At 41.9% G+C, this 15,900-nt stretch overlaps 1 protein-coding gene across 1 annotated transcript in view; it reads right to left on the bottom strand.

Moving 5' to 3' along the window:
- LOC139535475 (guanine nucleotide-binding protein G(i) subunit alpha-2-like) overlaps nt 1-15,900 on the bottom strand; it is a 150,795-nt gene that overhangs the window by 27,631 nt on the left and 107,264 nt on the right. Inside the window, exons 2-3 of the mRNA XM_071334903.1 lie at nt 15,275-15,317; nt 6,206-6,347 (exon numbers count right to left, since the gene is read on the bottom strand). Coding sequence (XP_071191004.1) covers nt 6,206-6,347; nt 15,275-15,317 — 185 coding nt within the window. The remainder of the gene's footprint in view (nt 1-6,205; nt 6,348-15,274; nt 15,318-15,900) is intronic.

The raw sequence follows: 15,900 nt of genomic DNA, 5'->3' as shown, positions 1-15,900 counted from the left end.
TCCCTGTTAGACCCTCCCCTCAGGCCATGTGAAGACTAGAGTACAGTTATAAAGCACGTCCACGCATCCTACAGCTACAGACTCAAGACTGAAGCCCTCTAATATATACGGTCATACACTGGAGCTTGCTCTCTTTGAGAAACACACTGACAGTTTGTTCACAGGCTGAGCCCTCTGCATGGTAGCACTGGACTGGATTTGCTCTTACTGCTGACTCATTGGGTGTGACAGGTGAGACCAGCGAAGCTGTGTGTGAGTGTGTGTGTGTATGGGTCTGTAAATAAGAAGAAAGACTTGAAGATGGGTTGGGAATTAAGCCTTCCTTATCAGCCTGAGGTAGTCATCGTTTGATGTTGATGAACAGCAAACTCCCCAAGTTTCCAGATACATCGATGAAGTAAAAAAGATCAAACTGAAGCAAACTACTTCTATCCAGCATTGTCTGGGCTGCATGATGCATTTGCAGGTAGCAGCATCAGGGTCATTCCACGAAATGAGGGCCTTCTGCATCCCTTTGATATTTTAAGTTGACATTGTGCACAAATATTTAATTTGAAAAGCCTGTTATAGTAAATGAATTGCCCTTTAATATAGACCACATGGAAAACTCTATATACACTACATGGTCAAAAGTATGTGGATACCTGCTTGTCGAACATCTAATTTCAAAATCATGGGTATTAATATGGAGTTGGTCCCCATTTGCTGCTATAACAGCCTCCACTCTTCTGGGAAGGCTTTCCACTCGATATTGGAACATTGCTGCGGGGACTTGCTTCCATTCATCCACAAAAGCATTAGTGAGGTCGGGCACTGATGTTGGGAAATTACGCCTGGCTTGAAGTCGGCGTTCCAATTCATCCAAAAAGTGTTTGATGGGGTTGAGGTCAGAGCTCTGTGCAGGCCAGTCAAGTTCTTACACACCGATCTCGACAAAACATTTCTGTATGGACCTCACTTTGTGCACGGGGGCATTGTTATGCTGAAACAAAAAAAGGCCTTCCCCAAACTGTTGCCACTTTAGTTGGAAGCACAAAATCATCTAGAATGTCATTGTATGCTGTAATGTTAAGATTTCCCTTCACTGGAACTAAGGGGCTGAGCCCAAACCATAAAAAATAGCCCCAGACCATTATTTCTCCTCCACCAAACTTTACAGTTGGCACTATGAATTGCATAAAGTAGCATTCTCCTGGCATCTGCCAAACCCAGATTAGTTCGTCGGACTGCCAGATGGTAAAGAGTGACTCATCACTCCAGAGTCCAATGGCAGCGAGCTTTACGCCAGCCGACCCTTGGCATTGCGCATGGTGATCTTAGGCTTGTGCGTGGCTGCTCGGCCATGGAAACCCATTTCATGAAGCTCCAGATTAACAGTTTTTGTGCTGACGTTGCTTCCAGAAGCAGTTTGGAACTCGGTAATGAGTGTTACTCCTAGACGTTTCCACTTCACAATAACAGCACTTACAGTTGCCCGGGGCAGCAGGGCAGAAATTTGACAAACTTACTTGTTGGAAAGGTGGCATCCTATGATAGTGGCTTGTTGAAAGTCACTGAGCTCTTCAGTACGGGCCATTCTACTTTCAATGTCTGTCTATGGAGATTGCATGGTTGTGTGCTCAATTGTATACACTTGTCAGCAACAGGTGTGGCTGAAATAGCCAAATCCACTAACATGAATTGGTGGCCACATACTTTTGGCCATGTAGTGTATAACCAATTTATCCTTTGGCCGCCTCTCCTTCCAGTTCTCTGCTGCCAATGACTGGAACGAACTACAAAAATCTCTGAAACTGGAAACACTTATCTCCCTCACTAGCTTTTAAGCACCAGCTGTCAGAGCAGCTCACAGATTACTGCACCTGTACATAGCCCATCTATAATTTAGCCCAAACAACTACCTCTTCCCCTACTGTATTTATTTATTTATTCATTTTGCTCCTTTGCACCCCATTATTTCTATTTCTACTTTGCACATTCTTCCACTGCAAATCTACCATTCCAGTGTTTTACTTGCTATATTGTATTTACTTCGCCACAATGGCATTTTTTGCCTTTACCTCCCTTATCTCATCTCATTTGCTCACATTGTATATAGACTTATTTTTGTACTGTATTATTGACTGTATGTTTGTTTTACTCCATGTGTAACTCTGTGTTGTTGTATGTGTCGAACTGCTTTGCTTTATCTTGGCCAGGTCGCAATTTTAAATGAGAACTTGTTCTCAACTTGCCTACCTGGTTAAATAAAGGTTAAATTAAAAAAATAAAAAAATAAATAAAGACAAATTTCAGCATTTTGACCTCGTCCCTCTGTGCAACCTCTGTGACTTCTGGGAAGATTTTAACCCACTTAATCCCAACATTTTCACCATCATTGTAAAGCCCTAGTTATGTTGTTGCTTTGACAAAGTCATTTCTAAAGATTATTATTTATTTAATGTGATTAGTGATTCATTTCATTAAAGTAAAAAGAACAACATGTCCCAATTTTTTAAGGTCAACCCTGTTACGTGAACTGAACTCTAGTTTTAATACGGTGAAACTGTTCCTTTTTAAATATTTTTTTCAAAAGAAAGATGAACATCTAATAGTCAAATCCTAAAATGTAAAAGCAGGTGAACTGGTTCTACTCTTATAGGCAATTGTCTGCTGTTTTGTGGTGGAAAACTGAGCGGGTCGAGCATAACACTGTTACCCATTGATAGAAAGGCTAGAAATGTTTTAACAAATAAACAATTTTTGCAACAAACAAACTTCCGTTCCCCCTGTTACAAGGGGATTTATAGATGATTTAAGATGAAGTCGTCAACCCTGTTACAGTCGACCCTGTTACTTTATTTGGCACTTAATAGGCATTATAGTATTTTTATTTATTTAACCTCTTGAGATTTTTTTTTTCTTACACGATTCAAAAGGCAACTAATTGGTGGAACAACCCAGCAGCTGTCACGTTCTGACCATAGTTCTTGTGTGTTGTGCTTGTTTTAGTGTTGGTCAGGACGTGAGCTGGGTGGGCATTCTATGTTGTGTGTCTTGTTTGTCCGTTTCTATGTTTGGCCTAATATGGTTCTCAATCAGAGGCAGATGTTTTGTGTTGTCTCTGATTGGGGGGAATCATATATAGGTGGCTTGTTTTGTGTTGGGGTTTGTGGGTGGTTGTTTCCTGTCTTTGTGTTTTCGCTGCACCAGATAGGGCTGTATCGGTTTGCCACATTTTGTTATTTTGTATCGTTGTAAGTGTTCACTGTTTTGTTTTATTAAACATGTTGAGCACTGGCTACTCTGCGTGTTGGTCCGATCCCTGTTACACCCTCTCTTCTCGTGAAGAGGAGGAAGGCTGCCGTTACAGCAGCAGCATTGTTTTTTGAGGTGCACAGTGTTTACACACTGCTAAGGAAATCTGCTCGTGAAATGTGTCCTGCCAGCAGTTTTAAATAAACCCCTTCCAATAAACAGCTCAGTCCGAGTGCCACCTTTTCCTTTTTCAGCACACTTCATGTTTCTTCATTATCAAGCCTGCATGGCCCCCATGGAGGCAGAAAAATCCACTCACAGCCTCAAACTCCTCTCTCCCACTCACTCTCTAAACCTCCTCATTCTCTCTCTCCATCTCCCTGAGCACTGTGTGTGTGTGTGTGTGTGTGTGTGTGTTTGCACGATGCACAAGACATCCATTAATAGTTGTCCATTGTCAAGGCAATTCTAACTAATAAAATGCTAAATCAACCAAAGCAATGTTGAATGTTGGAATTTAGAATATTTGGTTGATAAGAGCAGCAGCGTTGATTTGAAACCCATTCTATTTCTTTGCTATGGCGATTCAATTCAATATACTTACAGTACCAGTCAAAAGTTTGGGCACACTTACTCGTTCAATTTTCTTTATTTTTACTATTTTCTACATTGCAGAATAATAGTGAAGACATAAAAACTATGAAATAACACATATGTAATCATGTAGTAACCAAAAAAGTGTTAAGCAAATCAAAATATATTTTAGATTCTTCAAAGTAGCCACCCTTTGCCTTGATGACAGCTTTGCACACTCTTGGCATTCTCTCAACCAACTTCACCTGGAATGCGTTTCCAACAAGGAGTTCCCACATATGCTGAGCACTTGTTGGCTGCTTTTCCTTCACTCTGCGGTCCAACTCATCCTAAACCACTTCAATTAGGTTGAGGTCGGGTGATTGTGGAGGCCAGGTCATCTGATCCAGCACTCCATCACTCTCCTACTTGGTCAAATAGCCCTTACAAAGCCTGGAGGTGTGTTGGGTCATTGTCCTGTTGAAAAACAAATGATATTCCCACTATGCGCAAACCAGATGAGATGCGCATCGCTGAAGAATGCTGTGGTAGCCATGTTGGTTGAGTGTGCCTTGAATTCTAAATAAATCACAGACAGTGTCACCAGAAAAGCACCCCCACACATCACACCTCCTCCTCCATGCTTCACGGTGGGAACCACACATGCTGAGATCATCCATTCACCTACTCTGCGTCTCACAAAGACACGGCGGTTGGAACCAAAAATCTCACATTTGGACTCATCAGACCAAAGGACATATTTCCACCGGTCTAACATCCATTGCTCATGTTTATTGGCCCAAGCAAGTCTCTTCTTATTATTGGTGTCTTTTAGTAGTGGTTTCTTTGCAGCAATTCAACCATGAAGGCCTGATTCACAGTCTCCTCTGAACAGTTTATGTTGAGATGTGTCTGTTACTTGAACTCTGTGAAGCATTTATTTGGGCTGCAATCTGAGGTGCAGTTAACTCTAATGAAGTTATCCTCTGCAGCAGAGGTAACTCTGGGTCTGACTTTCCTTTGGCGTACCTCATGAGAAACAGTTTCATCATAGCGCTTGATGCTTTTTGCGACTGCACTTGAAGAAGTTCATGAAAGCTTCCGGATTGACTGACCTTCATGTCTTAAAGTAATGATGGACTGTCGTTTCTCTTTGCTTAGCTGTCATCCAGGCAAAGGTTGGCTACTTTGAAGAATCTCAAATATAAAATAAATGTTGATTTGTTTAACACTTTCTTGGTGATTCCATATGTGTTATTTCATAGTTTTGTATTATTATTCAACAATGTAGTAAAAATTGAGAAAAACCCTTGAATGAGTAGGTGTGTTCAAACTTTTGACTGGTACTGTACATTTGAATATGATGATATCACAATTGAAAAGAGTAACTTTACTTAAGTAAAGTTGAGGGCCGGAAAACCGTGCCAATATATCCTCCAAACACCGGCTTTGACGGAATTATCACTTTTATACAACGGTTTAGCAACATTTTCAAATAATGATTGACATATTTGCATAAAAACTTTATTTTGTGAATTTATTCATACTATTTCATCCTTCCACATGATATAGTCCCGACACAAACAGTTGCTAACTTTTTTTGTTCTGTATCAATGGACGTTCGTTCTAAATGTTCAATTGCCATACTGGCTGGCAACCTTCTTATTCCTTGCTTGCTACTGTAGCTAGCCAACTACGGCTAACCTTTCAGGCACGTCAAACAGTGCAGCCAGAATAACAGTAAAGAAGCTGCGTTTGCGTTTGTTTAAGATGTTTTCTAGTGACATTTATTTAGATACATCCATAACAATGAGCTAATGATGTACAATTTGGCCTGACATAGACAATGTGCTCTCTCGTCAGGACAATGTTGTTCAGAGGAACTAGCCAACAACACAGCTAAAATAATCACTTCAAACTGAAGCTGGAAAGACTGCAAACTAGCTGCATTTGGTTAAAAATAAATAAAAAAATAACACACTTATTTATCTATCTATATCTTTATATATCTGGGATCTATACAGGATCCAGCTCCTGTGGAATCAACTCAGTCACCTGGGGAAATGTTCTCATGGAAAGTTGCAAGGCCTTCGTGTGCTAATTAATGGGGGGCCAGACTGAAGGGTGGGGTATGTCAATGGTTGCATGACGGTACACACAATTTCCTATTGGCTGTTCTTTTCAAACTATGTTAGTACATGAAATGGCTCCTTGGATCGAGCATGGGATTATGGATGACAGTGACTAACCTTGTCTTTAAGGCCCAGGACATGGTAACTCAAGAGCTCTAGTGGATGTGTAGAGGCAAAGCTGGACGTCTTCTCTAATTATCTGACTGCAGAAACAGAGGAGCATAAAAAACATGCCCAAATGTGTGTTTGTGTGTGGGTCTTACCTCTCTGGCGGCTTCTGTGTAGTCAATCTTGAGATTGCCCATGGCCTTGATGATAGCCATGATGGACTGGATGGTGTTGCTGTAGACCACAGCTATGTACTGCTTACACTCATCTTCTGAGTAGCCATCCTCATGGATGATCCTGATCGGGAAGGAAAACAAACCTGAGCATTCTTCTGATGGACACCTACACCACCCGATGTCACAGGAAGGCCATAAAGATCATCAAGGACAACAACCACCCGAGCCACTGCCTGTTCACCCCGCTATCATCCAGAAGGCGAGGTCAGTACAGGTGCATCAAAGCAGGGACAGAGACTGAAAAACAGCTTCTATCTCAAGGCCATCAGACTGTTAAACAGCCACCACTAACATTTAGTGGCCGCTGCCAACATACTGACTCAACTCCAGCCACTTTAATAATGGGAATTGATGGAAATTATGTAAAAATGTATCACCAGCCACTTTAAACAATGCCACTTAATATAATGTTTACATACCCTACATTACTCATCTCATATGTATATGTATATACTGTACTCTATATCATCTACTGCATCTTGCCATCTTTATGTAATACATGTATCACTAGCCACTTTAAACTATGCCACTTTATGTTTACATACCCTACATTACTCATCTCATATGTATAGACTGTACTCTATACCATCTACTGCATCTTGCCTATGCCGTTCTGTACCATCACTCATTCATATATCTTTATGTACATATTCTTTATCCCTTTACACTTGTGTGTATAAGGTAGTAGTAGTGGAATTGTTAGGTTAGATTACTTGTTGGTTATTACTGCATTGTCGGAACTAGAAGCACAAGCATTTCGCTACACTCGCATTAACATCTGCTAACCATGTGTATGTGACAAATAAAATTTGATTTGGATTTGATTTGATGTCACTCAAGTCAGGAACAGTGTTGGGGATAATGTGTTACGATGACAATGACATCAGTGATGCTGACAGTGTGGCGTATTGACAACTCTTTAGGTGCTAACAGGAACGTTCATGTTCATCTGTTCTGTTGTGTCGTCAGCACATGTTAAGGGTGAGCACTGATGCTTTTGTAGCCGGTCCAACTCAAGGTGTCATAAAACATTTTTTTTATAATGCACCCCCCCAACATTAACAATAGTTTCCCATGACCCTCCCCTTGTACTGTAAAACGTATTTAACACCCTCTCCCCTCATAGAATTAACTCAAAATAATGTTTACGAGGACAAATAATAATAACTTTAGCAACCCTGTGTTTATAAATGTTGATATTGACTTTGTCACTTCAGTATGCTTTTGTGGCACAGTCGATCCCACGCAGGGCTACGGGCCAGAAGTTTGATGGTTCGCCGACCACCATAGACAAACTCACTCATTCTGCCTGTTTCATTACACTACCACCAATGATCAGCTAGTGGGAAATCTGATATTCTACATTTTGATGCCATATTTCTAATTATATAGAATATATGCAACACATTTTCCACCAACAGGTTTCTCTGCCAATGCACCACATAACCAATTAACAAAGCATACTGACGTAGGCACTTCATTATCATGTTCAACACCGCAATAATAGACAAAAATGCTGGTTGGAGGATTCCGGATATCCTCCTTATTCCATCTTGGTTCCCATGAACCGAATAAAAAATACAAGTTAAATGGGTTTGCATCGCATTTTCGACTCTAGGCCTACTGATGGTTTTGTCACAATTTGTTTTACATATACACTTGAAGTCGAAAGTTTACATACACTTAGGTTGGAGTCATTAAAACTCGTTTTTCAACCACTCCACAAATTTCTTGTTAACAAACTATAGTTTTGGAAAGTCGGTTAGGACATCTACTTTGTGCATGACACAAGTAATTTTCCCAACAATTGTTTACAGAACTGAAAAAGCATGTGCGAGCAAGGAGGCCTACACACCTGACTCAGTTACACCAGCTCTGTCAGGTGGAATGGGCCAAAATGCACCCAACTTATTGTGGGAAGTTTGTGGAAGGCTACCCGAAACATTTGACCCAAGTAAAAAAATTTAAAGGCAATGCTACCAATTACTAATTAAGTGTATGTAAACCTCTGACCCACTGGGAATGTGATGAAATAAATAAAAGCTGAAATAAATCATTCTCTCTTCTATTATTCTGACATTTCACATTCTTCAAATAAAGCGTTGATCCTAACTGACCTAAGACAGGGAATATTTACTAGGATTAAATGTCAGGAATTGTGAAAAACTGAGTTTAAATATACTTGGCTAAGGTGTACGTAAACTTCTGACTTCAACTGTATATACAGTATATACTGTATATATAAATATATATATAACAAAAACATAAATGCAACATGTAAAGTGTTTGTCTCTTGTTTCATGAGCTGAAATAAAAGATCACAGAAAGTTTCCATACGCACAAAAAGCGTATTTCTCTCAAATGTTGTGCACAAATGTGTTCACATCCATGTTAGTGAGCAATTCTCCTTAGCCAAGATAATCCATCCACCTGACAAGTGTGACATATCAATAAGATGATCAAACAGCATGATCATTACACAGGTGCACCTTGTGCTGGGGACAATGAAAGCCACTCTAAACTGTGCAGTTTTGTCACACTACACAACGCCACAGATGTCTCAAGTTTTGAGGGAGTGTGCAATTGGCTTGCTGACTGCAGGAATGTCTACCAAAGCTGTTGCCACAGAATTGTTAATTTCTCTACCACAAACCACCTCCAACGTTGTTTTAGAGAATTTAGCAGTACATTCAACCGGCCTTCGACCACATGTATGGTATCGTGTGGGTGAGCGGTTTGCTGATGTCAACATTGTGAAGTGAGTGCCCCATGGTGGCAGTGGCTTTATGGTATGGGCAGGCAAAAGCTACAGACAACGAACACAGTTGCATTTTATTGATGGCAATTTGAATGCACAAAATACAGTGACGAGATCCTGAGGCCAATTGTGAGGCCCATTTTTTTTATGTATCTGTGACCAACATATCTGTATTGCATATCTGTATTCCCAGTCATGTGAAATCAATATTATTAGCGCCTAAATTTCTGATTTCCTCATTATGAACTTCAGCTCAGTAAAATCAATGAAATTGTTGCACGTTGCGTTTATATTTTTGTTCAGTGTGTGTATATATACAGTCCATTCTGAAAGTATTCAGTTCCCTTGACTTCTCCCACATTTTGTTAGGTTACAGCCTTATTCTAAAATGGATGAAATAGTAAATCTACACACAATACCCCATAATAAAGCAAAAACAGGTTTGTACAGATTTTAGCAAATGTATTAAAAATAAGAAACTGAAATATCACATTTAGATAAGTATTTTGACCCTTTACTCAGTACTTTGTTGAAGCACCTTTGGCAGTGATTACTGCCTTGAGTCTTCTTGGGTATGACGCTACAAGCTTGGCACACCTGGATTTGGGGAGTTTCTCGCATTCTTCTCTGCAGATCCTCCCAAGCTCTGTCAGGCTGGATGGGGAGCGTTGCTGCACAGCTATTTTCAGGTCTCTCTAGAGATGTTTGATCGGGTTCAAGTCTGGGCTCTGGATGGGCCACTCAAGGACATTCTGAGACTTGTCCCGAAGCCACTCCTGCGTTGTCTTGGCTGTGTGCTTAGGGTCGTTGTCTTGTTGGAAGGTGAGCCTTCGCCCCAGTCTGAAGTCCTGAGCGCTCTGGAACAGGTTTTAATCAAGGATCTCTCTGTACTTTTCTCCGTTAATCTTTCCCTCGATCCTGACTAGTCTCCCAGTCCCTGTCACTGAAAAACATCTCCACAGCAAGATGCTGCCACCACCACGGTTCACCGTAGGGATGGTGCCAGGTTTCCTCCAGATGTGGCGCTTGGCATTCAGGCCAAAGATTTCAATCTTGGTTTCCAGAGAATCCTGTTTCTCATGTTCTGAGAGTCCTTTAGGTGCCTTTTGGCAAAATCCAGCGAGCTGTCGTGTCTTTAACTGAGGAATGGCTTCCGTCTGGCCGCTCTACCATAAAGGGCTGGTTGGTAGAGCGCTGCAGAGATGGTTGTCCTTCTGGAAGGTTCTCCCATCTCCCCAGAGGAACTCTGGAGCTCTGTCAGAGTGACACTCGAGTTCTTGGTCACCTCCTTGACCAAGGCCCTTCTCCCCCGATTGCTCAGTTTGGCAGGGCAGCCAGCTCTAGGAAGAGTCTTGGTGGTTCAAAACTTCTTCAATTTAGGAATGATGGAGGCCATTGTGTTCTTGGGGACCTTCAGTGCCGTAGAAATGTGTTGGTACCCTGCCCCAGATCTGTGCCACGGCACAATTCTGTCTCAGAGCTCTACGGACAATTCCTTCGACCTCATGGCTTGTTTTTGCTCTGACATGCACTATCAACTGTGGGACCTTATATAGACAGGTGTGTGCCTTTCCAAATCATGTCCAATCAATTGAATTTACCACAGGTTGACTCCAATCAAGTTGTAGAAACATCTCAAGGATGATCAATGGAAATGTGATTCACCTGAGCTCAACTTCGAGTTTCATAGTAAAGGGTCTGAATACGTATGTAAATAAGGTATGTCAGTTTTTTAAATTTGCCAACATTTATAAAAACCTGTTGTCACTTTGTCATTATTGGTTATTCTGTGTAGATTGATGCGCAAAATGTTTAATTAAATCCATTTTAGAATAAGTCTGTAACATAACAAAATGTGGAAAAAAATCAAGGGGTCTGAATACTTTCCGAATGCACTGTATATCCACCAGCGTTATATATACACTGCTCAAAAAAATAAAGGGAACACTTAAACAACACAATGTAACTCCAAGTCAATCACACTTCTGTGAAATCAAACTGTCCACTTAGGAAGCAACACTGATTGACAATAAATTTCACATGCTGTTGTGCAAATGGAATAGACAAAAGGTGGAAATTATAGGCAATTAGCAAGACACCCCCAATAAAAGAGTGATTCTGCAGGTGGTGACCACAGACCACTTCTCAGTTCCTATGCTTCCTGGCTGATGTTTTGGTCACTTTTGAATGCTGGCGGTGCTTTCACTCTAGTGGTAGCATGAGACGGAGTCTACAACCCACACAAGTGGCTCAGGTAGTGCAGCTCATCCAGGATGGCACATCAATGCGAGCTGTGGCAAGAAGGTTTGCTGTGTCTGTCAGCGTTGTGTCCAGAGCATGGAGGCGCTACCAGGAGACAGGCCAGTACATCAGGAGACGTGGAGGAGGCCGTAGGAGGGCAACAACCCAGCAGCAGGACCGCTACCTCCGACTTTGTGCAATGAGGAGCACTGCCAGAGCCCTGCAAAATGACCTCCAGCAGGCCACAAATGTGCATGTGTCAGCATATGGTCTCACAAGGGCTCTGAGGATCTCATCTCGGTACCTAATGGCAGTCAGGCTACCTCTGGCGAGCACATGGAGGGCTGTGCGGCCCCACAAAGAAATGCCACCCCACACCATGACTGACCCACCGCCAAACCGGTCATGCTGGAGGATTTTGCAGGCAGCAGAACGTTCTCCACGGCGTCTCCAGACTCTGTCACGTCTGTCACATGTGCTCATGTGCTCATTGTGAACCTGCTTTCATCTGTGAAGAGCACAGGGCGCCAGTGGCGAATTTGCCAATCTTGGTGTTCTCTGGCAAATGCCAAACGTCCTGCACGGTGTTGGGCTGTAAGCACAACCCCCACCTGTGGACGTCGGGCCCTCATACCGCCCTCATGGAGTCTGTTTCTGACCGTTTGAGCAGACACATGCACATTTGTGGCCTGCTGGAGGTCATTTTGCAGGGCTTTTGCAGTAGCTGATTTTTAAAAAATAGTATGGGGGTCTCTTTCAGGTAGTTATTTTTGGCCACCTGTGAGAGTAAATCTAATTCCTGTTCATTATGTTAATTATGTTAATAATACCCTGAACAGATGACATTTACTATCACCAGTGGCCAAAAATAATTATCTGAAAGCCACATCCCTACTAAGCCACGCCTCCAGTCTTCTAATCTGTCCCAGTCGGGACATAGCTCAATAACCCAACTAAGTGACCCAACTGGCTGGGTCAAAATAACCCCATGTGTGTTCTGTCCAATATTCACCCAGTGCTGGGTAGTTTTAAAAAAATGTTGGAGTGCAAGGTGCTACGTTTAGTTGCTAAGAGTTTGGATATTCAATCAATGACCGTAATGTTTAGTAGCATATTAGCTCTTTTACTCTGCAGTCCTGTGCAAACCTCCTCTGTGTGTAATACATCTTGTCTCCCCTGTGTGTTGGTATCTGATCCACTTCTCAGCTTGTCATGCACAAGGGAACGCTCTGCATGTTAAGTATGTGTGTGTGTGTGTGTGTGTGTGTGTGTGTGTGTGTGTGTGTGTGTGTGTGTGTGTGTGTGTGTGTGTGTGTGTGTGTGTGTGTGTGTGTGTGTGTGTGTGTGTGTGTGTGTGTGTGTGTGTGATGCTAGCGTCCAGACTTCATCAGAATGCAGGAGGCAGTGCAGAGAGAGCACAGGAGCACCAGGACAACCGCACATGAATCCCAACGCAATATATCACCTCATAGGAAAAGTACAGGGATTTAACCCAGTTAGTTACCTATGAAATATTGTAATTCTATCTGAAGGTGTTGAATAAAGCAACCATTTTTACAGCATTTTACTGGTCTCCCTGGCCTCCTTTTATGTTGACACATGATCTCTGTGGTAAGAGACGGAGCTAATGCTTAAAGAGCTGAGACGGCTTGTGTGTTATGAGTGTGTGTCTGTCTCCCAGGTACTGATTTTCCTATGTGGCTGTGTTACAGTAATAACCTGGGCTTAGAGCTACAGTCTGTACTCTACTCTACACTCATGAAAAATGTAGTCATTGCCTGGCTAGCACACAGGAATGTGAATAATTAAACCATTTGGGGGGGGGGGGGGGGTCTGTCTGTGTGTGTGTGTGTGTGTGTGTGTGTGTGTGTGTGTGTGTGTGTGTGTGTGTGTGTGTGTGTGTGTGTGTGTGTGTGTGTGTGTGTGCATGCGTGCGTGCGTGCGTGCGTGCGTGCGTGCGTGCGTGCGTGCGTGCGTGCGTGCGTGCGTGCGTGTGTGTGTCAGGCAAAGACATACACATGTTTTGTATCCGTCATTGGTGAACATGTCCCTGTAATTGAGTGTCGGCTTGATCAGTCATTACAGTAACCACAGGGCTAGAACTAGAGGTCGACCAATTAATCGGCATGGGAATTAGGGCCAATTTCAAGTTTTGAAAACAATCGGTAATCGGCCTTTTTGGACGCCGATTATGGCCGATTACATTGCAATCCACGAGGAAACTGCGTGGCAGGCTGACCACCTGTTACGCGAGTGCAGCGTCAAAAGGACCTTGTGGCTACAATGAGCCAAGGTTAGTTGCAAGCTAGCATTAAACTTATCTTATAAAAAAACAATCAATCTTCACATAATCACTAGTTAACTAAACATGGTTGATGATATTACGAGATGATCTAAGCTTGTCCTGCGTTGCATATAATCAATGCGGTGCCTAGGAATTTATCATTGAATCACAGCCTACTTCAACTTCGCCAAACGGGTGATGATTTAACAAAAGCGCATTCGCGAAAAAAGCACAATCGCTGCACAAATGTACCTAACCATAAACATCAACGCCTTTCTTAAAATCAATACACAGAAGTATATATTTTTAAACCTCCATATTTTGTTAAAATAAATTAATGTTAGCAGGCAATATTAACTATGGAAATTGTGTCACTTCTCTTGCGTTCAGTGCAAGCAGAGTCGGGGTATATGCAACAGTTTGTGCCGCCTGGCTTGTTGCGAACTGTGTGAAGACCATTTCTTCCTGACAAAGACCGTAATTAATTTGCCTGAATTTTACAAAATGATGACATAACATTGAAGGTTGCGCAATGTAACAGCAATATTTAGACTTAGGGTTGCCACCCGTTTGATTAAATACGAAACGGTTCCGTATTTCACTGAAAGAATAAATGTTTTGTTTTCGAAATGATAGTTTCCTGATTTGACCATATTAATGACCTAAGCCTTGTATTTCTGTGCTTATTATGTTATAATTAAGTCTATGATATGATACTTGATAGAGAAGTCTGACTGAGCGCTGGTAGGCAGCAGCAGACTCGTAAGCATTCATTCAAACAGCACTTTCCTGCGTTTGCCAGCGGCTCTTAGCAATGCTTGAAGCACAGCGCTGTTTATGACTTCAAGCCTATCAACTCCCGAGATTAGGCTGGCAATACTATAGTGACTATAAGAACATCCAATAGTCAAAGGTTATGAAATACAAATGGTATAGAGAGATGGTCGACACGTCATAATTCATATAATAACTACAACCTAAAACTTCTTAACTGGGAATGTTGAACCCCCAGCTTTCATATGTTCTCATGTTCTGATCAAGGAACTTAAACGTTAGCTTTTTTACATGACACATATTGCACTTTTGCTTTCTTCTCCAACACTGTTTTTGCATTATTTAAACCAAATTGAACATGTTTCATTATTTATTTGAGGCTAAATTGATTTTATTGATGGATTAAATTAAGTTAAAATAAGTGTTCATTGTTCATTCAGTATTGTTGTAACTGTCATTATATTGTCAAATATATATATATAAAAATCGTCTGATTTAATCGGTATCGGCTTTTTTGGTCCTCCTATAATCGGTATCGGCGTTGAAAAATCATAATCGGTCAACCTCTAGCTAGAACATTCGGTGCACCGAGACTGATGCTTTCAGTAGCCAAAGACAATTATGGGCAGGAAGATGTGAGGAAGCCAGCCCAACAACCACAGCCAGGAAGACAAGAGGATTTCCCCTCCATGTATCTACCTTAAAAACAAAGTAATATGCCTATGTTCAACATGCCTGATTGTCTGCCAGGACTGCATCAGCAATGTATCAGTAGTACTGTAGATCAATCCCACAAGGAGTGAGAACGACTGGCTCACTAGGACGGATGAAACCAAAGGAGGATAGAGTGCATAATCTATTAATATTAAGGAGGTCATCATGTGTCCTTATCAGTTAGAGAAACTGTTGATTAAAGATGTCTGTAACTCACTTCATCTGCTTGACAATGGTGCTCTTCCCCGACTCCCCTGCACCTGTAGGAGGAACAGGAAACACAAAGGTTAGAGTTGCATCTGCATCGCACTATTATCTCTATGCAGACTGTGTGTGTGTGCGTGCGTTTGTGTGTGTGGTCTTGCATAGGGCCGTGGCGGTCACTGAATTTCGGCAGCCGGTGATTGTCAAGCAAATAACTGTCGATCTCACGGTAATTGACCGTTAATTAACATTAGTGGGATTCCCCTCTTTTTAGTAGAGGCCATCACTCTGTTTTCTCGCCCAATTGCATAGCCTATAGAAATGTTGTGCAAACATGAGCTCATGGGCTCTCACGAAGTGTTTGATTCGATTTTCGATTACATTCATGTCAGAGTGATTAGATGAACAATAGAGTGCTGAGTACCAGACAGTTAGCAAGTTTGGTAGGATACTAATGACCATCAGCATCAGAGTTGGGAGAAACCTAATTACCGTGATTAAACGGTCACGTGGAATTTGAATTCCTTCATGGCCCGTGATCGCCGGTGTGGCGGTTATATGGTCACCGCAACAGCCCTAGGCTTGCGTGCATCCGCTGAATCATAACTGAACTCTAGCCATGACCATTCCTCTAGCAAA

Source organism: Salvelinus alpinus, chromosome 12 (genome assembly GCF_045679555.1).
Source record: "Salvelinus alpinus chromosome 12, SLU_Salpinus.1, whole genome shotgun sequence".
In the NCBI taxonomy this organism is placed as follows: Eukaryota; Metazoa; Chordata; class Actinopteri; order Salmoniformes; family Salmonidae; genus Salvelinus; species Salvelinus alpinus.
This window is presented reverse-complemented; position numbering and strand designations above follow the sequence as displayed.